This window comes from Lonchura striata, chromosome 16 (assembly GCF_050655825.1).
Source record: "Lonchura striata isolate lonStrDom1 chromosome 16, ASM5065582v1, whole genome shotgun sequence".
NCBI classification, from domain to species: domain Eukaryota; kingdom Metazoa; phylum Chordata; class Aves; order Passeriformes; family Estrildidae; genus Lonchura; species Lonchura striata.
This window is the reverse complement of record NC_140718.1, coordinates 1,492,308-1,519,077: the sequence shown is the minus strand read 5'-3', so window position 1 is coordinate 1,519,077 and position 26,770 is coordinate 1,492,308. Positions and strand designations below refer to the sequence as shown.

Genomic DNA, 26,770 nt, shown 5'->3' with positions numbered 1-26,770 from the left:
GAAGCCAAAGTCATTCCTTTACCCTGGGAATCTTTCCAATTACATTGCGGGGGATTGCTACCATTAAGACGTCTCGCTTTTTCAGATATCCCTACAGCTTCGTAAAATGGAGGCCTAACATCAAAGCAGAGCCAACAGTGTTCTGTTAATTCTGGCTGAGTAGCATTTAAGACTTTATATACTCCCTCCATTAATTTCCAGAGAGTGTTAAACCGGGAATCCCCACTTGGCGGTGTTGTAGGAGTTGTAGTTTGGTTATCCGTTATCAGGTTCCTAGCTGTTAAATCCCCAACTATTACAGGATTAGGGCCCACTGCCTGTGTGTCTGCTGGTACAGGCCCTTTCTTTATGGTAAATACGCTCCCTCTGTCTTTTCCAGGTTCCCAATACCGAAAGCCCCATGATCTTCCCACCATCCATCCTGGGTCTGTGGGCTCAGTTATGTTTAAATGCACAAATTGGCAACTCCCTTTCCACCCACCCAAGAAGGCGCCACTAGAATCCTTTTGTGGAGGGGTACACCCATAGGGTCCCCATGATACTTTAAGAAATTTATCTCCTGCTGCCTGCCAGTCTGAGGCTATTGTTTCACACCCCCAGTACCCACAGAAATATTCTCCAGGGTAATTGCAATACCCCTTTCCTGGGTTTGATGCTGGACACATGTAAAATCCTGCGGTATTAAAACAGGGTTCTACAGGGGCTAGTTCACATAACTGTGGGGTAAAAATAGGGAGTCCTGATGTTATCTGACTCCGAATTACCCTGCCATCTATTCCGGTTAGCATCCACTTAAAGGGCTGGTGCAGAGCCGGGGAACCCTCCCCTTTATGTATGATACAAAGCATTAAAATACTTATAATCTGCCAATAAGGGTGGGGTCCTGACCTTGTTTTTACTGCATAATATCCTGTTTTCCCTTTTTGGGTTTGTTGCCTTTTTGGTGTTTCAGAGGCAATCAGACGGGTTGTCCAGGGGAACCTAGTACTCGGTTGGCAATAGTTGGAGCATTTCAGCATTATTCCATTGCGGGGGGACCTGGCTTTTTCCCCTTTGCCTCGCTCGCCGACCCGGTTTCTTCGAGCCGCGAGGTGAACCATCTTCTCGGCAGCAGCGGTACTCGCCTGGGCGTCCCTTCCCCTGCTCCTGCCTAACCTTGTACTGTTCCAAATTTTTATCCTTCACCGGGGGTGGGTCACACGGGACCCCCTTTAGTTCCCTCCGACAACACCCTTTTATAATTTGGGCAACAAATGGAGTGGGTTCGTTAGTATGGAAACAAAAGTTTCCTGGATGCACTCCTTTTGTGTATATTTTCCACCAATCCTCAGACTCGAAACGAACCCACTGTTTTTCCAATTCCCCTAATTTTAACACAATTTTGGTTAACTTTTGTTCAGCCTTATAGCATTCTGTACAGACCCCAGTTGGCGGCCTCCCCTTTTGGCAATGGACCCACCACCGTTCTTGGCAAACTTTACACGCAAAGCACACAAAAGGATAACAATCACAATCTACCTTATTACAAATTATCAAATAATCACTAACAAGCAGGTAATCATATCCCTTTTGTTCCCCTTTGTGATCAACTTGAATGGTACACACAGAGTTCATCAGTTTTTCTTAATGGTAACCTTCAAATCCCCAGGCAGGCTGGTTACTTTCCACTGGTCATCTGTGGTGATCGGACCTTGTCATGGTTTGACACTGGCACAATGCCAGTGCCCCCATGAAAATGTGATCCCTACCTTGAATGCTGTGAAGTGGAATCTAGAATAGAGCAAAGCAGGCCCAAGCTTAATAACAGGAAAAAAAACTTTATTAAACTACCACTACAAAAGAAAAGAGAAAACTAAAGAAGGGAAAAAAAAACACACAAAGATCCAAATGAAAACCTTGCAAAATATTCCTCCCCCCACCACCCAATTCAAACAAACCACAGTGAGACACAATCTGGACCCCAATCAGGTTTCCACCCTCCAAGCAATCGATACTCAGTCCATCGAGGGAACAGAGTCTCTCCTGTGCCTAGGACCCCCCAAGAAACACAGCTCCACATCCTGTGTTTCCATGTCACACATGGCACCGCCCGGAGAAAAAGTTTGCCATGGTGACCCTTCTCCTTTCCATGCACAGTGCTCTCACCACCAATGCATGGATGGTCAGACTGCCTTTAGGATTTTTCCTTTCAAGGATGCCCTGCCAAGAGGGGAGAAAACAACAGTTCAGTTTTTCATTGTTTGGGACCACAGTCCCCCCCCATTTTCCCCTGGGGCCGAGGGCTCAAGAACAGAGATCTTCTTCTCTTCTCTTTCCTTTCCAGGGCAAGGGGGTGCCACCACAAACCCCCTAACCTTTTCTCTGTTCACTCCACTTTTGTCTTTTTCTCAGCTGAAGCAGGTCTCTTGACTCACTGGCATCCTCCCAAAACACAGTCCCTCTTGACGGAGAAGATTTGGTTCAGGTTGTGGCTAACACGGAAAAGTCCAGCCAAAAGCCACTCCTTGTCCCCCTCCCATCCAGAATTCCTCCTTCCAACATCCCATCCCAGGGTCCAAGGTGTCCCTCTTCCTCTCTTTCAAACCGAGGAGGGGAAAGGAAAATTCACAAAGCTTTCATTTCTCAAGGAAGGGTTAAAAGTCCGAACTCCCAGGATGGCTCGATGCCCGGACATCCAGCAACTCCCACGCACTGGGCACCTTGCAGCAGCTCCCCCCGCTCCTCCTTCCTTGCGGCTTTCTCTCTCCCTCTCGGGAGAGGAACTCTGGGGGGGGAAATGGAGACATCCCAGATTTCTTCCACCCTTCCATCTGCAGGGGCCAGCCCGATTTCAGTCCTTTCACCACCCTTGGGGCTTTCGGCCTACCTTTCTCAGGCCATGGGGGCTTCCCCTCCCCCACCCAGCTCGTGGCTGGGCGGGGGAAGGTCTGCACTGCACGCTGACTGGAACCAAAAAGAGCGAGTTCCCCTGGGAATTCTGCTTTCAACCCCTCTGTGTTCTCAGAGGCGTGTCTACTTTCAATTGGTCAATATCTAAACTGACCTCTTCCTTCCGGGAAAAATTATCTTTCCGTGTCAAACCACGACAGACCTTTAACTCGACTGGCATGTGTCCACCCCTTCTCGGCTGTCCATATCGCAGTTCCTGTGGTAAGCAGAACAACAAAGGGGCCTTCCCAACGTGGGGTTAAAGAATTTTCTTTCCAGGATTTAATAAGCACATTGTCCCCTGGTTTGATTTTATGTATTGTAATGTCTAAAGGTGGCCTCTGTGTCAACATCCCTTTTTCCCTCAATTCCTGCCTTCGGCTCATAATTTGTATGATATAATGCTTAATCTGGGAATCCTTCAAGCACGGATGGTCTGTAGGGGCTTCCATATCATAAGGCATTCCAAATAGCATTTCAAATGGGGAGATTCCTACATCAGTTCGGGGTTGAGTTCGAATATTTAATAAAGCCTGAGGCAAACATTTGACCCATGACATCTTGGTTTCTATCATCAACTTCGTCAGTTGTTTTTTTATTTCCCCGTTCATCCTTTCCACTCTCCCCGAGCTCTGTGGATGCCAAGGAGTGTGATATTTCCACTGGGTTCCTAAGGCCGTTAAAACATCTTTTGCGATTTTAGAAGTGAAATGAGGTCCCCTATCTGAGTCTAAATATTCAATTAATCCATATCGGGGAATAATTTGTTCTAGTAACACTTTTACTACAGTGTTTGAGGTGGCTCGGGCAGTAGGATAGGCTTCCACGTAATGGGTCAAATGGTCTACCAGTACCAATAAATATTTATACCTCCCCGCCTTTGGAAATTCTGTAAAATCTATTTGTATGTGTGAGAAGGGTCTTTGTGCTAACTTCCTGCCGCCCATTGGTCTTTCTCTCAGTTGTTGTTTATTCACTTTTTGACAAGTTAAACACTGTTGAGTTACCTGTTTTGCAAGGTTATAGACTCCTATACACATATATTTTATAGCAAATTGATCAACCAAGGCTTGTGTACCCCAATGGGTTTTCTCATGGATTGCTTGTAGGACCCTCATTGTCATCCCTTTTGGGAGTACTTCCCGCCCATTGGGCAATACCCATTTGCCTTCCTCTTTTTCTCTTATCCCCATCTGGCCTAATTTCTCCTTTTCTTGCACAGTGAAGGCTAGTATGTAATCAATAGGTCCATGAAACCAACAATGTTTCTTTCGAGGGGTATCACAGGCACATTTTATTGAGTCTATCCCATAGTATTTCCAGCAAACCCAACACGGTGGATCTTCTAAGTCAGCTCCACAAGTGGAGCAATCCTCTCTCCTTGTGACAAGCCCTGTACATGGCTTTAAATTCATCAGGGCCGCTCGTTTCGCTTCCTGGTCTGCCAAATTGTTTCCTCATATCGGATTTCCAATCCCTGCTTGATGTCCTTTTACATGGACAATGGCTATTTTCTCTGGCCCTCTCAAAGCTTGTAATACCTGCCGAATCAATTCTTTATGTACCAGCCCCTTTCCCTGTGAGTTAATAAGTCCCCTTTCTTCCCAGATTTTTCCAAAAGTATGAACTACTCCATAGGCATATTTAGAATCAGTGAAAATAGTCCCACTTTTTCCTTCCAATAATTTTAGAGCCCTAAGCACCGCATATAATTTGCATGCTTGGGCTGACCAGCTGGGGCTAAGGGGACCAGATTCTACTGTCTTAAATGTTTATTATAGCATACCCGGATTTCCTTTTCCCTTCCAGAACTCGAGAGGACCCATCTACATACAATCGAGTCCTTTCCTCTAGCTCTTCTTCCTCAAGATCCGGCCTTATTTTTGTTTGTTCCTCTATTTGTTGAAGGCAATCATGTGTTAGTTCTGTAATTGGTTCTCCATATAAAAACTGGGCCGGGTTTTGCAGGCTCGTTGTTTCTATACTTAACTTAGGAGAGGAGAGTAGGATACCTTCATACCTTAGAAGTCTGGCATCCATTATCCATTTATCAGCCTTCTGTTGCAAAACTCCACGAATGTTATGGGGAGATAAGACTTTTAGCTCACTTCCAAAGGTTATCTTCCCAGCTTCCTCTACCAGGAGAGCAGCAGCCACTATAGCCTGTAAGCATGTGGGCCACCCCCGACTAACGGGATCCAGGAGTTTGGAGAGATAAGCTACCGGTTTCTTTTTTCCAGCCCAATCCTGAGCTAACACACCATATGCTACTCCCTCATTTGCACAAATAAATAAGTAAAATGATCTCTTTAAATCTGGAATGCTAAGGACTGGAGCATTGACTAGTTCAGTTTTTAATGCTTCTAATTGATCTTCATCATTGGTGCTCCATTTCAATAACCCATCATTAGTTAATTTTTCATATAAAAATTTGACTTTTCCACTAAAATTTTCGATCCATTGTCAGCAATACCCGAAGAGTCCCAGTAACTGTCGGACTTGTCTTTTGTTCTGTGGGGCCTGTAGGGAAAGTGTTCCTTGGATTCTATCAGTGTCCAATTTCTTGGTTCCCCTTGTTAACCAGTGCCCGAGATATTTGACCTCTTCTTCTACAAATTGCAGTTTTGACTTAGAGACTTTAAGTCCCTTAAGGCTTAAATAATTTAGGAGTTTTATACTTTCTTCCCTTACCTTTTTTTCCTCTTTCCCTGCAATTAATAAATCATCCACATATTGTAGTAACACCATCCCTTCCCCTAAAGAATAAACTTCCAATACTTGTTCCAAAGCTTGTCCAAACAGATTTGGGGATTCTGTAAATCCCTGGGGAAGGACTGTCCACCTCAATTGTTGTTTTCTATGTGTATCTGGATCCTCCCATTCAAAGGCAAAATAATCTCTAGAAGTTTCCTTAAGGGGACAAGCCCAGAAGGCATCTTTGAGATCTATTACACTATACCACTGGTTTTCTGGGCCAAGTTGACTTAAAAGGGTATGTGGGTTAGCTACCACAGGGAACCTTTCAACGGTTCTTTTGTTAATTTCCCGTAAATCATGTACTAACCTATAACTACCATTGGGTTTCTTTACTGGTAAAATGGGGGTATTAAAAGGGGACATACATGGTTCTAAAAGTCCCTTTTCTAAAAGCCTTTCTATTTCCGGTTTCAGTCCTTGCCTCCCCTCCTTAGATATAGGATATTGCCTAATTCTGACAGGTATCTCTGGGTTCCTAATAGTTACTTCAAAGGGTTCAATATTCAATTTTCCTACACTATCAGGGGTGTACCAAACCTCTGGATTAATCTTTTTCTCATCCTCAGCCCGGAGAGGACACAATTTTAATGTCAGTTCTCCCTCACTAATCTCTATCCCTATCCCCAATTCAATCATCAAATCCCTTCCCAGTAAATTATAATCTGCTTCTGGTACTAATAAAAATGACCCAATTCCTAATTTGGAGTTACTTTCTAAGAGTACATCCTTGATTATAGGTACTCCAAAGGGTTCCCCTTTGGCTCCAATCACCTGTATTATTTCAGATGAAATCTTACACCCCTGGGGAAGGGTCTGGACGGTCGACCTTTCCGCCGCTGAGTCCACAAGGAACTCATATTCTTGCTGCTGGGGACCTATTTTTAATTTTACCAGGGGCTCTGTTCTTTCTCTTGTCCCCAGCAGATGGAGCCCCTGACACCCCTAATCTTCCTTAAACTTCTTTTCATCAGCCATCCTTTGTCGACATTCCCGTTTCATATGTCCCTTTTTCCCACAGTAAAAACAAACAATCCTATCTCCTCCACCTTGTCTTCCTTCATGCACCTGTCGACCAGCTCCCCTCAAACCTGCTGGGTGACCACCACCCCTTCTTTGGGGAGATTGCCTCTGTCCTTCCCTTACAGCTGCTAACATAATTTCAGACTGCTTTTTGTAGTTCTCATCCTCCCTCCTAACATAAACCTTCTGAGCCCCCCGCATTAACTCATCCAGCCCCCTTGCTTGCCACCCTTCTAACTTTTCCAACTTCTTTCGAATATCCACCCACGAATTTACCACAAAATGAACTTTCAACAATGTCTCTCCTTCAGGAGTGTTAGGGTCCACCCCTGAATATAACTGAAAGGCTTTTCTCAGCCTCTCCAACCACTCAGTTGGATCTTCATCCTTCTTTTGTTGTTCCTTGAATGCCTTTTGTACATTCTGTTCACAAGGGACAGCCTTCCTTATTCCCTGTATTATTATATTTTGCAAATCACCCATATGGGTACGGTGTAATGGGTCTTGATTATTCCACTGGGGATTATGTAGGGGCCATTTAATATCTGCTAATGGTCCCTGTTGATGTTCATCACCCCAGATTCTCATGCCCATTTCTCTAATCATTCTTCTTTCTTCTGCAGAAAACAAAATCCCTAACATGGATTGCATCTCCTCCCAAGTATAAATATTAGGTCCCAAAAATTGATCCAACTGCTCTGCCACCCCTAAAGGATCTTCTAACAAATGTCCCATTTCCTTTTTAAATTCCCTAACATCCCCCGAGTTTAATGGGACGGATATGTACCCTATTCCCAGAATCTGGGCAGGCTGTCCTGGTTGCGCAGCATTTGGGTTAGGCACCATTCCCATTCCATGCTCTCTAAGGGGAAATATACCCAATTCTTGCTTTCCCTTTTGTCGGGTCTGGCTTCGGGTTACTCGCCGAGAACCCTCAGGGATATTTTTCTCCAACCTTTCACCTTCCGGTCCCTCATCCTCCGATAATTCTTGGGTGAGTGCCGAGGGACCCGGGTGGTAGATTAGCGAAGGTTCTGGGAGGGGGGGGGTCTAAAAGCTGTGGCGGTGGAGGTGGCAATGGAAGAGGTGGGGGTGGTGGCGGTATGTATGGAGGGGGAATGCCTGGAGGTAATTCAATTTCTTTTGACCTCTTTTTCTTCCTCTCAGTATTGAGAGCAAATAATTTTGCCCTTGTCTCTCCTCTTATCCAGAGGGCTGCATATTCACTTTCTTCTAGATTAAAGGGTTCTTTTGAATTAACGTAAATATTTAGGGCCTGACAGATCCAATCCTCAGAAGACCCAAATACTGGCCAATATAACTGATCCCCTCTTATTTGTTTCCCCCCCCCAAACTTCCATGCAGTAATGAGCCATTTTCACTTTATCTTTTCCCTTCCTAGAAGGAAAGGCATTCCAATATTTAATCATTAAGCCTAATGGACTGATCCTCTGAAATAAGGGGAAGTTTTACAGGGATTCCCCCACCCATGGGTTCAGCAGGCTTGCTTTTCCTCTGACCCATCTTCTGGAGTACCTTCTCTCACACACACACTTGCTTCCCTCAATTCGTGGCCCAGTCCGTCGCTGGATATGGGAACCGCACTAGTATGAGGTCCACACTTGCTTGGGGAGTCCGAGCTGCCGGCTCCCCTCTCATACATCACACTCGTCACACTCCAGGATCCCCGACCCCCGACCAGGCGGTCCCGTTCTCCCAGAACAGGCCTCCTCTGGACACCTGGTCCTTCGGAAAATACTTACACCATCAGGTGTCTTCGCCTGGGGCTTCGTGCACAAAGATTAAGGGGGTAGCCAGCAGTTCCTTGCTTGCTATTGGATTTTAGGTTCGTCGGTCGGAATTCGGGGAGGAGTGTCCCTGTAAGGCCACTGTTAAAGCAAAGGCAGTGGGGCGCCTCCTCAGGAGACCTCCTTTCCAGGTGTTCCGATCCGAGTCACGGCACCAAATTTGTTATAAGTTGAGGCAAATAATTTTATTCAGCCTGTTAAGATCAATTAATAATTTTATTAATTACAGCAAGCGATAGCAAGCAAAACAGCGCTGGGTTCAGCTGGGAGCCTGGCTCCGCCAAAAGCTGACAACCTTTCCTTCTCTTCAGTCCCTTTTTATCTTGCATGAGTGGGGGTGATGAGTCTCCTTCCACCGTGGTTATCAGTCCCAAAAACAATGGATTTCACAAGTGGGGTGGTGTGTCTCCTTCCACTGCGGTTTATCAGTTTTCAGCAACAATGTGTTTCCACTGCGGTTATCAGTTCCAGCCAGTCCTGCAAAATCTTTCACAATCTTTGTTTGTGGTTACCAGTCAAGCCTGCAAATTCCATGTCCCGACTTCCCCCCCTTTTATCCTAATTTCATACTTTTGATGAACAAACAAGTCAATGCAGTTTCTCACATGCGTGTTGTGAGTATACCGGAATCCTTTCGCTTCCCCCGTGGCCGACCACTTCCCTCTCAGGCTAGTGGAACTGCGGTTCATTGGGGTCCCTCTTGCGCCGTGACTATGTCACGTCTCACACACACACCCACTCACGCTCCACTCAACCACGCGACACTTACGGCTCCTTTTCCCACGTGGATTCTTTGTGCACGTTGATTTTACGAGTGAAAGTTTGCTGCTGCAGCCTCGGAGATTTAGCTCCGAGTTCCGAGAGCTCTGGGCCTGTTTATACCCTTTCCTTAACGTGGCTTCTCGGCTGTTTTCAGAATCTGGTTGGTTCCGTGGAGTTCCTCAGTCCTGTCTGACTGCTGAAATCAGCGGGGCGCCGCCTGGATCAAGGATAGGGGAACCCCCTGGATACCCCCAAACCAGATCACGTTGGGGTCACCAAGATGGTTATAAATGAAAATTTGTCCAGCCAAAATAATATGAAAAATAAAATATTTATTTTGCAATCAAATTTTATCTAGCCAGCCACAACTAAAGAACAGAGACGAGCCTAGGGTCGGCCCTGGGTATGCAACAAGGAGTGAGCCTCAGCAGAGGTTTTCCCCTATGCCCACACACCTCCATCCTGGCACAAGCAGTTTTTATAGGGAAAATTCCACCTGAGGCCAGGATTTCAGCAATCAGTCTTCTCTTCTATTCAGAGTCCATAGGTTAATAAGATTTTCTTTTTTGGTGATGAGGAGAAATAATTCAATGTCTGGAGTAGGTGAATTCCTGATGAGATTTTATGGGAAGGCTTCATTCACATGGATCTGTCTGAGGATTTCCATATCCATCTTGGGCCGTTTACGCGATGATCAGCATCTGATGATCAACACCTGGGGTCCCGATGGCCAGTACCTGGAGACTGGACATAGCCCATCTCCTGGCCGAGCCACACATCCTTTTACTTGTAAATCAGTTTCTAATATACATCCAGTCTCGCCTGCAAAGGGGGGGGGGAGGGGGGAACTAATACAATGGGTATAATCTAACAAGTATCCAATATTATATATTTCATACAAGGAATGGTGCGAATTATATTTACTACACATAACATGGTGACAGGTCAAACACAGACTAGGGATGGGGTTCTCTTTTTCCCAACCAGCATACCCATCCAGCCCCCTCCACTGTGCCCATCTTTTCCATTTAGGGATGTTTTTCATCCCCAAAACCCCCTCCCATGACTCCACTGGATTATTTTGCATCCTGGTCCTAGTGTGGGTGGGGTTGTAGGAGATTCCCAGGAGCGATTAGCTAATTAACATTTCAATGTCAGTACTCAGTTCGAGCCAAGTGTCCCAGCCAGGCTATTTTGTTCATAACAATCCCTAAAAATCCAGAGACATTCCCCTCAAAAACTCTGGAAATGTTCCCCCAGAAACTTGGGAATGTTCCGCAAAAACCCGTGAATTTTCCACCCAAAATCCAGAATCTTCCCACAGAAAAGTACTGGAATGTTGCCACAAAATAAAACCCAGAAATGTTCCCCTAACAATCCAGGAATGTTACCCCAGAAACCCAGGAAAGTTCCCCCAAGAATGGGGAATGTTCCCCCCCCCACAAAAAAAAACGGAAATGCCCCCACAACCTGCCGCGTGTGTGAGCCCACCCAGCCAATAGTAGCGTGCCCTGCCCCGAATCAACCAATCACCGCGCTGCACCTTCCCAAACTAACCAATCACCGTGCGGCTCCCCTCAGCAACACCTGCCTCCCCTGCGCCACTGCAGCCAATCAGAGGCGAGCCGGAAATGGCGTCCCCTGACCCCAGGGCCGGGCATGAGCCCGGTGGCCCCGGGCGCCCCGGGCTCGGGCGGGTCCTGCGGGAGGCGCTGGGAGAGGCCGGAGCTGCGGGAGCTGCGGAGGGGCCGGGACAGGTGGGGGAATGGGGGATGAGGGTCCTAAGAGGGGACCGTGGGGGAGGGGTCTTGGGAAGCGTCTGGGGAGTCTCAGGGGACATCCTGGGCTGGGCCCGATTGGGATCTGGGAGTTCTCAAGGGGGTCCTGGGGGGTCTCAAGGGGTTCTGGGGGGATCTGGAGCTCCTGGGGGGGGTTTGGGGGTCCAGGGTGATCCTGGGCCAACCTTGAGGGGGGCTGGGGGGGGGGGTTGGGGTTTCTGGGAGAGGTCTGGGGAGATTTGGGGTCCTGGGGAGTCCCAGGCCCAGCCTGCACTGGGGTCTGGGGGCACAACAGGGTCTCCCTGTTTTTGGGGGGTCTGTAATGGTTCCCCCTCCCCAAAGAGCTCAGAGGGCACCCTGAATTGGCTCCTGTTCCACCAGCCGGTGCCCGCTGATCCAGGACAGCCCCCAGTGAGTCTGGGTGGTTCTGGAGAGCTGTTTGGGAGGTCTGTAGGGATTTGGGGGGCTTTTTTTTTTTTTTTTTAGATTTGGGGAAATTTTTTTTAATTTAGGGGGAATTATTGGGTTTTGGAGAGAATTATAGGGGTTTTGCACTGGTTTTGTGGATTTGGGAGATTTTGAATTTGGGGGATTTTATGGGCGTTTTGGGGAAGGGTTTTTTGCTGTGTTTATTGGCATTTTTGGGAGGTTTATTTCATTTTTGTTTTTGGGAGGAGTTTCCATTGGGATTTTGTGGGATTCTCTGGAGCTTTGGAGGGTTTTATTTGAATTTTTGGAGGTTTTACTGGAATTATGGGGGGCTTTGGGGTTTTCCTTGGTTGTGTGAAGGGAAGAGAGGCACCAAAATCTCCCTAAAGCCCACAAAAGTCCCAATAAAACCAATGAAATACCAATTAAATTTCACAAAATCCCATTAGAACACCCTAGAAGCCCAATAAAAGCCCCCAAAATCTCTTGAAACATCAACAAACCCCCCAAAATCCAAAATAAACCTCACAAATCCCCCAAAAATGTCCCCAAACCCACAAAAAGTCTCAGAAAATCCCCCAAAGACCCAAAGAAATTCCAGCAACACCCGAAAATCTCCCAAAACTCCCCAAATCCAAACAAAAATCCCAAAAACCCACAAAAAATTCCTGAACGTTCCAAATCCTCAAAGAATCCCACTAAATACCCCCAGAATTTGAATAAAATCCCCCCAAAACCCCCAAAAATTCCAATAATACCCTCCAAAATTTCAGAGAAACCCACAAAACCTCAGTAGAACCTTCCAAAATCATAAAGAAGCAAAAAATTTCACTTAACCCCCGAACATCCCCTGAAAAACACCCCTCCCAAAGCACCAATAAAACACCCCAAGATCCACAAAAACCCCCAAAATTCCCCAACTCCCCCAAAACCTAAAAATTTTTTTAAAAAATCCCCAACAATTCCCCCTAAGCTCCCAACACAATTCCCTAAAGCCCAGAAGAGGCCCAAATGCCCCAAGCCCTCTCAAGCCCTCCCTGGTCCCTCCCAGAGGCGATCCCTGGCTCGGTCTCAGGCTTGGCCCCTCTGGGGGATTTTGGGACAAACTGGGCAGGTTTAGGGTGGCTTTCAGATCCCCTGCGGGCATTCCAAGCATTTTCAGGTGGATTTTTGGCCCCTTTGGCTGAGTTTAGGCTGAATCTGGTTTAAGGGGGATTTTTGATCCCGTTGGATGATTTTAGACCCATGTGGGGGGCGTTTGGGCCCATTTGGGTCATTTTAGGACAAACTGGGCCCACATAGGTGAATATCTTAGTCCTGTGTGGGTGATTTTAGGTCCCTTATTTTTGTGATTTTGGGCCTATTTGAGTAGGTTTTTGGCTTCTTTGGGGAATTTTATGTGAAACCACTCCTTTTTAGGGTGATTTTAGGCCTTCTTGTGCTGGTTTCAGGTACCTTTGGGTGATTTTAGGTACCTTTGGGTGATTGTAGGTAAAACCAGGTACTTTCAGGGTGGATTTTAGGTGCATTTGAGAGATTTACGGGTGATTTTAAGACACTTTGTGTGGCTTTTAAAACATTTGGGGTAATTTTAGGCCATTTGGGTTGGATTTTAGATCCCTTTGGATAATTTTAATCCCATTTGGCTGATTTTAGGCCAAACCATGTGGATTTAGGGTGGATTTTAGGGCCCCTTTGGCTGATTTTAGGGCACATCTGGTGGATTTTGGCTATATTTGAGGCCCTTTTGGGTGAGTTTAGGTCAAACCAAGCCCTCTTAGGACCGTGCATCCCCTTGACCACACTCCTTTCCCCTCAGGGTTCCGCCCTTTCCTTGCCCCATTTTCCCTCATGGTTTGCTCGCTTAGCCTGTTTGATGGTAGCGCACATCTCCCAGTCATGGATCATCTGAGAAATACTGTCCATGGTTAGATCCACCCCTCAGTCTCGTGCCCACTTATAGGTGGCATCTCTACCCTGATGGCTTGAGGCATCATGGGCCCATTGTGCTAGGAACAACTCCCCCTTGTGTTCCAAATCAAGGTCTATCCTTGACACCCCTATCTTTGCAGCCTGATCTATCTGCTGATTGTTTTACTGCTCTTCATTAGCTCTACTTCTGGGGACATGGGCATCTACATGGCGAACCTTCACAGGTAACTTCTCTACCCAGGTACCCATATCTTTCCACTCTTCAGGAACCCAAATTGGTTTTCCTCTACACTGTCAGTTAGCCTCTTTCCACCTCTCCAGCCACCCCCACAGAGCACTGGCTACTATCCATGAATCAGTGTAGAGGTAGAGCTTTGGCCGCTCCTCCCTTTCCGCAATGTCCAGGGCCAGTTAAACGGCTTTGAGTTGAGCAAGCTGGCTTGATCCACCTTCTCCTTCAGTGGCCTCTGCAACCTGTTGTGTGGAACTCCATACAGCTGCTTTCCACTTCCGATTCATCCCTACAATGCGACAGGAACCATAAGTGAAGAGAGCGTAGTGTGTTTCCTCTGCTGGCGGTTGTATGGTGGAGCTTCTTCAGCCCGTGTCACTGGTTCTTCTTTATCTGTGACACCAAAAATTTCACCTTTGGGCCAATTTGTAATTACTTCCAAAATCCCAGGGTGATTCAGTTTACCAATATGGGCATGCTGTGTGATGAGAGCAATCCACTTGCTCCATGTAGCTCTGGTGGCATGGTGGGTGGAGGGAACCTTTGCTTTGAACATCCAGCCCAGTACTGGTAGTCGGGGTGCCAGGAGAAATTGTGCTTCTGTGCCAATCACCTCTGAGTTGGCCTGAACTCCCTTATAGGCGGCCAAGATTTCCTTCTCTGTCAGGGTGTAGTTGGCTTCAGACCCTCTGTAGCTCCAACTCCAGAATCCCAGTGGTCGGCCTCGAGTCTCATCAGACACCTTCTGCCAAAGGCTCCAGGAAAGACCATGGCTCCTGGCTGCAGAGTAGAACACGTTATTCACATCTGGTCCTGTCCTGACTGTGCCAAGGGCTACTGCATGAGCAATTTCCTGCTTTATCTGGGCGAAAGCTTTCTGCTGTACAGGCCCCAGTGGAAATCGTTTTTTTTGTGGGTGACTAGGTAAAGAGGACACACGATCTGACTGTACTCAGGAATATGCATTCTCCAGAAACCGATGGCGCCTAAGAAAGCTTGTGTCTCCTTCTTGTTGGTTGGTGGGGACATAGCTGTGATCTTGTTGATGACATCTGTAGGAATCTGATGCCGTCCATCTTGCCACTTTATTCCCAAGATCTGGATCTCTCGAGCAGGTCCCTTCACTTTACTCTTTTTGATGGCAAAACCAGCTTCCAGGAGGATTCGGATGATTTTCTCTCCTTTCTCAAACACTTCTGCTGCTATGCTCCCCCACACAATGATATCATCAATATATTCTATATGTTCTGGAGCCTTACCCTTGCTGTGTCTCCCCCTTGAATCCATGGGGACAGATACCCTGTGGAGCCCGGCCAGCTGGGCAGTGGGGCAAGGTGGGCAGAGGGAAGGAACTTCTCCTTGGATTCCGGGGGGCTTGGAGAAGCTCCCACGTGAGTCCAAAGATGAGCTGGTCCCACAGGCAAAGGAAAGAGGCGCTCTCCCTCAGGATTAGTTCCAAAGTTTAATGAGGGCCTGGAGAGATCCCAGGCCACATTTGATCTCGAAGAGCCTCCGGAGCAAGAGAGAGCGGGCCCCGCCCAGAGCAGCCAGGTATAGGGGTGCGGGGAAAACCGAACAGCCAACGGGGGAAGGACATGGAAGTGGCTCTCGGGGGGCAAGGCCTCAGAGTGACCACTGAGGAGCGGGTCAGGGAGGAGTCCCAGCCAGGGTCCAGCTACCTGGTGACCCTGGGGGAAGAATCTGGACAAAGGGGAAGGGTCACCAGGTGATGGACACATCACCTGGGAGGAGACAGGGGGATGGGTTGGGCTTTGATGGACATACAGGTACTGATGGGGAAGCTGGGATGAACCAAACAGGTACAAAGAGGGGATATGGAGGGACAAACCATTATGAGGGGATATACAGTGCAAACACAACTCTACAACCCTTTTCTAGTGCAGTGTGGATCAGTCCATGGCAGATGGTAGGACTGTGCTTCCACCCCTGGGGCAGTCGGTTACAGGTATACTGCACTCCCCTCCATGTAAAGGCAAACTGAGGCCTGCATTCTGCTGCCAGAGGAATGGAGAAAAATGCATTAGCAATGTCAATAGTGGCATACCACTTCGCTGCCTTGGACTCCAGCTCGTACTGGAGTTCCAGCATGTCTGGCACAGCAGTGCTCAGTGGTGGAGTCACTTCATTCAATGTACAGTAGTCCACAGTCAATCTCCATTCAGAGGAGAAGAAGGAAAGCAAAGGCTGAAAAGCCTCATCCCCTGCTTGTCCTCTAACAAACTGGCTGCACAACCATGACTATGAGCCATGCATTCCTGGAACAGACTTCAGCACCTTTATAAACCCCCTGCAAGCCATGACACCCAAGCCCAGCCCAATGGATATTCTGGTCAGTGCTCTTCTACTCCAAAAACTACGTATTAGGGACAATACCGGAGCTATTCCTGGATAAAAAAAATAAACCTAGGGACCATGGAGGGATTAAGATCTCAAAAAACCCTAGGGATCAGAAACACATGCAGGCCTTCACCCCAAGAGACACTATGAATTCAAACAACATAACCAGTAACTGCTCCATACCAACACAAAGTAATTGGAACAAAAATATGATTAGAACATGTTGTTTTCCACTCTCTAGAGCCAAGAGTTGGGCACCAAAGTATTTGTCCTAGTTTAGGGCAAATTTGGGAGAAAAACCTCTGGAAGGAGCCCCCAGAAAACAAACTCCCATGGCCCTTCCCCCTCACTTGGTTCGGGAAGAATGTCCTTGGAGAGAAGTGGAAAGAACATGTTTATTTAACAAACAAATCACTCCCCAGCACCAAAAAAATGAACAACACCAGATGACACCAAAACTCTTTCACCACTCTCAAGAAGAGATGTCAAATCCAGAAAGTCTCTCTTAGCAATGATTGCCCGTGTCTGGGCACTGGGAATTGCTCTCTGGCACTGGGGATGGCTGCTGCAGATTGCAAAACGCAGGATATTGGTGTTCCTCAGTGTTTCCCAGGTCCCAGTCTGGAGCAGGTTGGAATGATATTCAGGGAAGGGAAAGGGAAAAAAAAAACAGTCCAGGGGAAAAAAAAAATTGACTGCTTAGCTAAACTAACAAACAAAAGCAAAGGCAAAAGCAGAAGCAAAGCAAGCAAGCAAAGCCAGCAAGCAAAGCAAAAGCAAGCCAGCCAGCACTAGCCTCTTCTAGACAACAGACCATGGTGGGAGGTGAGCTGGTTGATAACAAGACAAAACAAACCTTCACTTTCAGAGTCAGTTCTGAAAGCTCAGAGCGTAATATCAAACATAAACAGAACACACGACTGGGGATACAAACACCATAACGTCGCCCTAGGACAGGGGTGCAAGAAGATTGAGCATGTTAAGATGGCATCCGCAGAGGACCACCAACCAAAGAGACTAGAAAAAGGTGCTGTTCTCATTTCTAGGGATAGAGCATGGGCAGGTATCCCCTCTTGTCTGCTTGGAGGTCTGTGCACATTTGGGTGGTTGTCGTGTTCGCACCCAACCAAACCCAAATTATGAATTGGCAACAGACAAGCAATTAGAGAATCCAAAAGTGAAGCACTGATAATTTAGACAAACACTGAACCAGAAATTATTCACTGGTCTAAGCTAAAATGAGCTGCAATCTCTTTATTTTTACAATGGGTTGCAGTTGTTAAAGCACATGGGGAATTGGGCTGCCTTGAGCATCAGGTAGTGAAACAAGCTTTAACAACAACCACAATCAGTGACCTTCTAGCAGACAAAGAAATCACTAGGAAAGCTACCCTACAAAATCAGGCAGCTGCTGCATGGACATGAATGCTAAGCATTCAAAGGTCTCTGCTACTTCAACTTAACATCAAAGGCACCAGACATCCAAGCATCCCTGCGAAAAATGCAAGAACTAATAACTGACATAAAAAAAGAATCAGAGGACTGGCTGGGAAGCATCTTCTCAGGGTGGGGGTTGACTGGGTGGATCTCTTCCATTGTTAAATCTATTGTTTGGTTTATTGTAATTATTTTCCTTATTGTAATATCCTTTGCTATAGTTGTCTTTCCACTGCCGCACACCTCAACTTTTCTCCTGAAATTATTGTTACCAAGACCCCTGATTGTCCTGACCCTGAGAACCCCAATGTCAATAGCCCTGATACTAAGGAATACTAAGCCTCCCACCTCAATGGTGGTATGAGTTATGCCCAAAATCAAAGTGTAACCCCAGTCCTTCCTCTTTTTGAAAAAGATAGGAGGAGATGTTCTGGTTAGTGTTTTTTTTTACCCCAGTTTTCAGTTTTGTAATCCAGGTTCTCTGATAATGATTGCTTCCAAATCCTTTCCTGTGTTCCAAGTTGGTTTCTCCTTAAATTGTATCCACTCCTGATATAAACCACCCCCCTTTCTTGTTCCCTTGTCTCTCATTGGAACTTGCTCTGTAATCCACACCCCTTACTCCTCCCCTAAGGTTATCCCATTTGCTGTCTGTTTGTACCTGCCCACTGGTTTTAGCTTGTTTATAAACCATTGTAGGGGGGTGCTTTGGGTCTTTTCATTTCTGAATCTCTGGATTAAAGAACTGCTAGAATATCAGGCAGAGAGTATCCTTTGACTCTTACTTTTCTCCCTGCTGCTGGTAAAGCTAATCCCACTGCAGAGCCATAGCTCTGAAGTTCAGCTCCTGATGGACTTATCCAGGAGGTGTTCCATACACTTCGGTGTGGCTGCTGGTGTTCTTAAAGAGCTAGCTAAAAACTCCAATTGTTTGCATCACCCAAACATTCCCAGTATGATGCCAGTGCTCCCAGTGTGATCTCAGTTGCTCCCTGTCAATGCCAGCACGACCCCAGTAGCTTCAAGTATGATCCCTGTGACTCCCTGCCTATCCCAGTTTATCCCAGTCACCTCAAGCATGCACCCAGTCACTCCCACTTCCTCCCAGTTGCTGACAGCCAGTCCCAGTAATCCCAGCATGATTCCAGTCACCTTCAGTGTGAGCCCAGTCTAACCCAGCATGGGTCCAGATGCTGCCAGTGTGATCCCAGTATGATACCAGTTGCACTCATTTGCCCCTGGAATAGTCCTAGTCCCTCTCAGCAGGGTCCCAGTCATGCCCAGTTGCCCCCAGTATGAATTTAGTTGCCCCAAATGCAGTTCTAGTTGACCCCAGCATGATCCCAGCTGTTCCCAGTGTGGTTCTGTCCCTCCAACATGGTTATAGACACTCCCAGTGTATCCCAGTTGCCTGAATGCCGTGCTCCTGCCCCGGTTCCCTGATCTCAGCCCCGGCTAGCTCGTCCTGGGGCGAGGGCGGGCGATTGAGGCACCCTCCGCCGCTCCCAGCTGGGGTTTGGAGAGTGCCTTTGTGGGTTCCGGGCAGCGCTAGCAAGCCTCGCGGTGGTAAATGAAGAGCGGATCCTGCTGGGGGCTAAGTCCAAGTTTATTGTAGCCCAACGGGGCCAAATATCCTAGAACGGTGCCAGCCAACAGGAACAAGCACAAGGTGCTTGCACTGGCTTATAAACTGTAAGGGAGGGGTAACCAACGACTGATGGGGATAGGGATAGGGAGTGGCTCCGGGATGGGGTGATACAACGTGGTCCAATGGGGGAAGGATATGGGGGGAGCCCCAGGTCCTCGCCCAATCACCCGGTGCCCTGAGTAGAAGCTTCTGGATGGATGGGAAGGGGCACCGAGTGATAGACAAGGCACCCGGGGCGGGGGTAAAATGCCTCTTTCAGGGTGATGGATAGATACTGGAAAGGCGGGAAGGGAGGACAAGGCGGGAAAACTGGCGATAAACCAAGTTGCACACGGGGGTACAAAGGAATAAACCAATACATAATACAGGGATAATAAAACATACAAATAACGCAACTCCACACCTGAGTAAGGTTCTATTTACCTCAGAATGATCCCAGTCTTTCCCAGTTACTCTCAGTTGCCTCTGGCATGATCCCAGTTTCTGACAGTTGCCCAAAGTGCGGTCCCAGTTGCTCCCAGTATGATCTCAGTTGGCCCAGTTGTGGTCTCAGTCCTCTCAGCATGGTTCCAGTACCTTCTAGCTGATCCCAGTTGGTCCCAGTATGTCCACATTTTCCTCCCAACATGGGCCCAGTATCTCCAGGTACCTCCCAGTCAGGATCCATTTGCATCCACTCTAATCCCAGTATAATTGTAGCCACCCCCTGTCACTTGAAGTCTAATCCCAGTTACTCCCAGACACTCCCAGTATGATGCCAGTGGCCCCAGTGTGATCACAGTTTCTCCCTGTCAATGCCAACATGATCCTAGGGCCCTTCAGTATGATCACTGTCTCTCCTAGTTTATCCCAGTTGCTTCCAGCAAATAAAAACCTCAAGATGCTTTCCACAGCCATCCCATCCCATTCGTGATTTATACAGAGACTCCTGGCCAGCAATAATTCCCACTTCTTCCCAGTTGCTTTCAGGACCATTCCAGTTGCTCCTGGTCAATCCCAGCATGATTCCAGTCAGAGTGATCCCAGTGGCTCCCAGCATGGGCCTAAGCTGTTCCCAGTGTGGTGTCACTGCTCCTGGGGGAGATGGAAGGGGAGGGATGAAGAAGGACAGCCGGAAGGGATGGAAGGAGGAGAAGAAGGTGGGATTAGGGGGGAGGATGAGGAGGAGGAGGAGGAAGGGTGGAAGAGGAAGAGGAAGGGGAAGGGGAAGAGTAAGAGGACAAAGGCGGATCAAGGAAATGAGAAGGAACCATGAGGTCGAGTGCTCCCTGAATTTGCACCTGTGAGATCATCACCCCCCTGCCCCATCCAGCAGGTGAATAGGGAGGGGGGAGCTTGGCCCTGATATCCTGGGGACTCTGTGGGTTGGGTTTTTTTGGGGTGGACGTTTGGAGAATGAAAAACTGAAAAGCTGAGCAGAAAAGGCCCCTTGAAGGGACACTGGGGGGTCACGGTGGCAGCTGCTGTCAGAGGCAGCCTGGAGGAGCAGAGACCTGTGTCCCCCAGGAGCCCAAAGTGGGGATCCCAGAGAGGGGTGAGCACTGCCATTGGCAACACCTTCAACAGCCTGGAGAGGGGCAGGGGGGACTCCTGGGAGTCCCTGAACCCCAAAGCAGAGAATAAGAGGAGAAGGGACCCCGGGAGCTCAAAAATCCCCAGCATTCCTAGATGGTGAGTCCAAAGGGGGGGAGCTTTTGGGATTGCTGGTACCCCCAGCAGCCTGGGGAAGGTGAGGACCAAGTAAAGAGGGGGGGACCCCTAATACAAGTGTGATCTCCAGCAGCTAGGAGAGGGGGGAACCCCTGAACACCAAAGGGGAGGGACCAGGGACAGGGAACACCTGGGAGGGTTTTGAGGGCTGAATCTTGGTGTTTGGGAGACTTTTATGGAGTCCAGGTGGCCGTTGACTTCTAGAGATGAACTTGGGCAGAGGGATCTTCAAACTCAATGTGCTCATCCCTTGTTTTTCCCAAACCAGGATTTCCCATTCCCAACCATTGGCCGGATGGAAGAGCAGTCTTCAAGGCTCCCCTAGGCAGGTGAGGAGGAAGTCAGTACCCCTTTCCCCCTCTCTTCTGCTCCATCTCCCAGCCCAGCACAGCCCCCGGCTGCAGGACAGCCTTGCTGCCGGTGCCCTCCTGCCTGGGACGCACTGGGGGGATCTCCTTCCCCTTCCCTGTGGCACGGATATAATCCCATCCTCTCCCTGTCCTTCCTCCCCCAGAGAAGGAGAAGAAGATGAAGACCAGGGAGGACAAATCCCCGTGGCAAAACCTCATAGAAGAGGCCATTTTGAGTGGCTCCACAGTGCAGGAACCCAACAGGGAGGCAAAAGCCCCAGAGATCCCGCATGAAGAGGGGCTGCAAACACAGATCGCAGGGATCTGAGGAGGAAAGACCCAACCTGGGCCGGGGAGGCAGTCAGAGATGGAGACAGAGCTTGGAGCTGGTGGTCCATGAGTAAGCTCATGATGGAGAGAAGCCCCACATATGCCTGGAGTGTGGGAAGAGCTTCAGCTGGAGCTCCAACCTGATCCAGCACTGGAACATCCACTCTGGGGAATGGCCATACAAGTGTGGGGGATGTGGGAAGAGCTTCAGGCAACGTGCCACCCTGATTGTCTACCAAAAGATCCACACTGGGGAGAGGCCCTGTGATTGTTCCGTGTGTGGGAAGAGGTTTCATGTCATCTCCCATCTCCTTCAACATCAGCTGTTAGAGGGAATGCCGCGGGAGACAAGACTCATGATATCATGATCATCAAGTCTCAGTTTATTGTAACAGATTACACAGTTTATATATGTTCGTTAATTAGCTCATACATATTGCAAAAGCCAAGCTCATGATTGGTTGCTATGTGACTTGTACTATTATCTTAAAAGTATCTTTATGATCGATACATGCCTGTCCAGCTGGCCTTGCAGTTAGAACAGCTTAGTACCCCTTTGTTCTCCTCTATCTACTTCTACATACCAAGCAGTTTCAATATCCTGCTTTCTGCACACCATCTACTCTTCAGGGCCATGCGAACTTTGCAGCAGTCACGTAGCCCTCCCTATTTGGATTAATTTTACAGTGTCATGTCCCTTGTCGTTCAACCATTCCTCTATCAGGCTCTCTTCATCTCCCCCGTTTTCCTTTTGTACAAGAAGGTATGCATTCAGCATTTTCTTCAAAAGCTGCTGCATCAAGCCTTGCAAGCAAGTAAACACACAGGGCAAAACAAGCAAAAGTATCACAATTATGCTTAGAACTATTATGCCATATTTGATGATGTCCCTCAACCATGGTCCGATCCCCAATCCTTTCAGCCAGCCTTCTAAGCCCAATCCTTCCTCCACCTTCAACTCTTGAGTTAGCTCGGTCAATTTTCGAATTTGCTTGTGGATAGATGTAGAGTGATCAGATAAGTTCATGCAGCACATTCCTTCAAATTCCTCACAACCATGACCTTGGGCTAGCAATAGGAAATCTATAGCCGCTCTATTCTGCAGCGTGGCATGTCTTACTGAGTCTACGTCCAAAAGCAGGTCACTTAGGGCCTTTGATGTAGCGTTTGTCTGTTTAGCTAACCAGCATCCCAGCTTGTTGAGTTGAGCTAATGCTCCTGCTGAGGCAACACCAGGCGCTAGGAAAGAGGCAGCAATAATAGCCTCAGGGGACCAAAATTTAACATTATCTTGACAGTTACTGGCAAAGTTATGTACACTGCGTCGCAATCTGCTGCCATGATGACGCCGAGCCATGTCTAATATCATTGATGTGTTGGGTGTCAGCAATGACAATCTTCCTAACGAACAAGGGCCTCCCTTTATTTTGGAAGGTATGCCAGCCCAAGCTCTGTCACCACAAATAAAGAATATTCCTCGGGGCAAAGAAAGCGGATTATTTGTTGACTTTGAAACCTTTTTGGCCGTGTACTGACACCAGATACTACTGTTTCTGTAAATTGGCAAAGTGGAATTAACGACAATTGCAGACCCATTGATTCCCTGTTGCTTGCTTGTCCAGTTAAAGTACAAACAGCAATCCATGCCAACTGCCCCCAGTAGCTCTAGCTCCTGGGGTTCTGCCGGGGCAATCGGTAAGTAGGGAACCCACCTGTCCCAATTATCTACAGTAGTATTCAAATTTAAATTATCACAAGTTGGAACACGTGTAGGACATGGCCATGTATCCAATGGTAGACCGACTAGGCAGGTGGAGAACGGATTGCCTGGGGAAGATAAAGCAAGACAGATGGACTCTTGCCCTGTTAGATTTGCCATTGTGACCCATACATTTGTTTTAGGTTGAGGTGGGACGTATGCCTGCACGCTTAGCAGCACGGCTGCGACGACGAAACCTCCTACACTGCGTGTCCCATTCCTCTGGGTCAACTTGCCACTGAATGGGGATGCCGATACCATTCTGACAACAGGAATCTATAATCCCTGTCCTTTTAACACCTAGAATTTTCTCTACTAAGTGCTGTACCCTCCAAGCTAGCCTTCTTAATTCCAGGTCTTCTGTATTTTCTATTAATCTCAGGCTCTCCCTGATAGGCTGACCTGTTAGTCGTGTTAAAGCGCGCTGTGGTGAGTCAAAGCTCCACTGGCGCTGACAGGTAAGACACCAGAATGCAGAGGTAAGGTGGTGCTGATGAATCCACCAACGATGAGAGCACCCTCCACAATATATTTTTACCCAAGATTGGTGGTCATAACTATTGCAAGTGAAGCAAGCAAGCAGACAAAAGCGGTCAAAGTCTCTAGCTAAATGAGGCAAGAGGCAGTCTTCAACTTCTCTCTGCGAGTCAAACAGGAACTTAGTCTGAAACTCTTTTTCTAGATCATACAGGATCCTGGAGATCGTCCTCTGTAGGCGCTGCCTCCTCCTCTGCTCCGGGCTGGTCATTGGTGGGCCGCACCCACTTAGCTGGGACCCACACAGTACCTGTTGGTGTAGAAACACACAGATAGCCCCTGCCCCAGTATAATACTTTGGCTGGACCTTGCCAAATTCCTGTTTTTGGATCTCTATACCTGACTACCATTTGCGGAGGGGTAGGGGCTTTAGAGGCAAAATGAGTAATTGCTGCGGGTAACCCCCCATCTCCAAAAATACATAAGTGATTAAGCACAAACAGGCATTTCAATAACCTATCCTGCACGCTGACTGTATCAATATATTTTTCCAGATATTTTTTAAGAGTTCTATTGGCTCTCTCTACTATTGCCTGTCCAGTAGGGGAGTTTGCAATCCCTGTAACGTGTGTGATGTTCCATGTTTGCATAAAGCGGGCAACACGTTTACTGCAATAAGCAGGGCCATTATCAGTCTTGATCCTCTGAGGCACTCCCATAACCGCGATACAGCTGCTGAGATGTCGCTCCACATGAAGGGCCCGTTCTCCTGTCTGAGCAGTAGCCCATATGTAATGGCTGTAAGTATCAATAGTCACATGGACGTACTTCAAGCGACCAAAACTAGGTACATGGGTGACATCCATCTGCCAAAGTTCATTAGCTTGCAGGCCTCGTGGATTTACCCCTATTCCCAGGCTCACTCCTCTGTTGTGATGGCTACATATGGGGCAAGCCTTAACAATAGCTCTAGCTTCTTGTAGTGGAATACGAAACTCCTGTGATAGGCCTTTGGCATTCTGATGAAAGATAGCATGGTTCTCTCGGGCCATTGTTTGCCGTGGAAGTACTACTTGATGAGCAATTGACACTGACACTAATTTGTCGGCTCTGGCATTGCCTGCTCCCAGTCCTTCATTCCATTTGTGGCTGCGGACATGTATGATAGAATATGCCTCCCTTCTGTTCCTTACGGCGCGCTTTAATTGAAGAAAGAGCTCGTAAAGGCGCTGATTTTGGACCTCCTTGATGGTGGCATCTTCAATCCTTGATGCCACTCCTACGACATAGAGTGAGTCAGAAACAACGTTCAGCGGCTCCAACAAGTGAGACACTGCCCAAATAACTGCCCTTAACTCCAATGTCTGTAAGTTGTCCTGAAATGTTGCCTCCAGTATCTGGTGATGCCATTGTTGTTCTGTTTTCCAGACCACGGCCGCTCTGCGTGATTTGCGGCCTGCGTCTGTGAAGGCTGTAATGGCATTTGAGATAGGCTTCTCCTTTCTGAGGGGTTTCTGTATCCATGTCCATTTTCCAACCCATTGTTTGGGTGTAAGGGGTCCTGTGCTAACAGTAGCTGCAGATGAAAGCAATGCTTCGGCAAGGGGTGCAGAGTTTAGAAGGTACCAGTCCAAAGTGGGTTTTTCCATGGGTATATTGATTTTTACTGGTTCTGAGCCACTCATCTCTAAAATACGAGTACGTCCCTTCTTGATAAGTATTGCCAGACTGTCGACCTTGGAGGTTACTGTTCTTTTTTGCTGTAATGGGGGTGAGATCCATTCTAGCACCACCGTCTCCCCCGTTTTCTTTTCATGCTGGGTGACAGCCCCTAATAGGTGGTCCTCAGTGTTCCAAATTGTCAAATGTAAAGGAAGATCAGGATCAAGACGTCTCACAAAACTAGTAGAGATGCAGTGTGTAATGTCGTGCAAAGCACGACGTTGATCTGACGTCAGATGAACTGGAGTGCAGGGATCAGTTCCTTTGAGTAGTGGGCGTAGTTTGTCTTAAAGGGTATTAGGAATTCCAGTAACTGGCTTGAGCCATTGTAAGTCGCCCAAAAGCCTTTGCGCTTCATGTAAGGTCATGACTGATGACTGGATAGATAGCTTCTGTGGTGTAATTCGCTGTTGAGTGATCGTCCATCCCAAATATTTCCATGGAGCAGAAAGTTGAATTTTGTTGGGTGCAATGACGAGAGAGGACTTCTCTAAAGAACACAGGATATCATGGATTTGAGAGTCTAAAAAGGGGGTTGCTTGTGCAAACAGAATATCATCCATGTAGTGATAGATGATGGTATCGGGCATGCGTTGTCGCAGTGGCTGAAGTGCTGCATCCACATATAGCTGACAAATTGTAGGCGAATTACGCATCCCTTGTGGCAAAACCGTCCATTCAAATCTTCTGGCTGGCTCGCCATGATTGAGGGTAGGGAGAGTAAAGGCAAACCTTTTAGTATCTGCAGGGTGCAGAGCAATAGTAAAAAAGCAGTCTTTCAAATCTATAACTAAAATGGGCCATTCTTGTGGTAACATAGCAGGATTCGGCATCCCAGGTTGCAGTGCTCCCATAGGTTCCATCTGATCATTTACTGCTCTGAGATCATGCAAGAGCCGATAATCGCCCGACTTTTTCCTGATAACAAAGATCGGAGTGTTCCAAGGGCTTGTGGATGGCCTAAGATGTCCTTGCTTGTATTGTTCATCAACCAACAGATGTGCCTGCTCCAGACTTTCCCGTTTCAAAGGCCACTGCTTAACTACCACAGGCTCGTTAGTAGTCCATGTAAGTGGTAGCGGGAAGATCCAAGCAATGGCCGTTACTGAAAAGAATGATCGTTGGTAAGGACGAGGCCCAGCTGGGCCAGAACATCACGGCCAATCAAGCATTGAACAGCAGGTGGTAAGGTTGTTATAGAGAGTGCTGCAGACGCCTGTCTCCCTTCAATTTCAACAGTCAGTACTGGGGTGCGGCTTGCGAGTGTCATTCCGCCGATGCCGCTCACCGTGGTTGCTGTGGGCTGGGTGGGCCAAGACGCAGGCCAATGACC

General features: G+C 47.8%; 1 protein-coding gene and 2 long non-coding RNA genes across 3 annotated transcripts; 1 reads left to right on the top strand and 2 right to left on the bottom strand.

Moving 5' to 3' along the window:
* Positions 1–1,801: 1,801 nt before the first annotated feature.
* LOC146765904 (uncharacterized) lies at positions 1,802–10,933 on the bottom strand. The gene is made up of 2 exons (XR_014958715.1): positions 2,355–10,933; positions 1,802–2,199 (listed from the first exon to the last, which is right to left on the bottom strand). It is a non-coding gene; the product is annotated as an uncharacterized LOC146765904 (long non-coding RNA).
* Positions 10,901–22,975, top strand: LOC116184723 (uncharacterized). Its single transcript, XR_014958714.1, has 4 exons — positions 10,901–11,032; positions 13,555–13,638; positions 21,068–21,128; positions 21,314–22,975. It is a non-coding gene; the product is annotated as an uncharacterized LOC116184723 (long non-coding RNA).
* On the bottom strand, positions 22,132–23,499 carry LOC146765903 (syncytin-2-like). Its single transcript, XM_085593517.1, has one exon. The coding sequence runs from the start codon at positions 23,497–23,499 to the stop codon at positions 22,132–22,134; it is 1,368 nt and encodes a 455-aa protein (XP_085449643.1).
* Between the last annotated feature and the right edge of the window lie 3,271 nt (positions 23,500–26,770).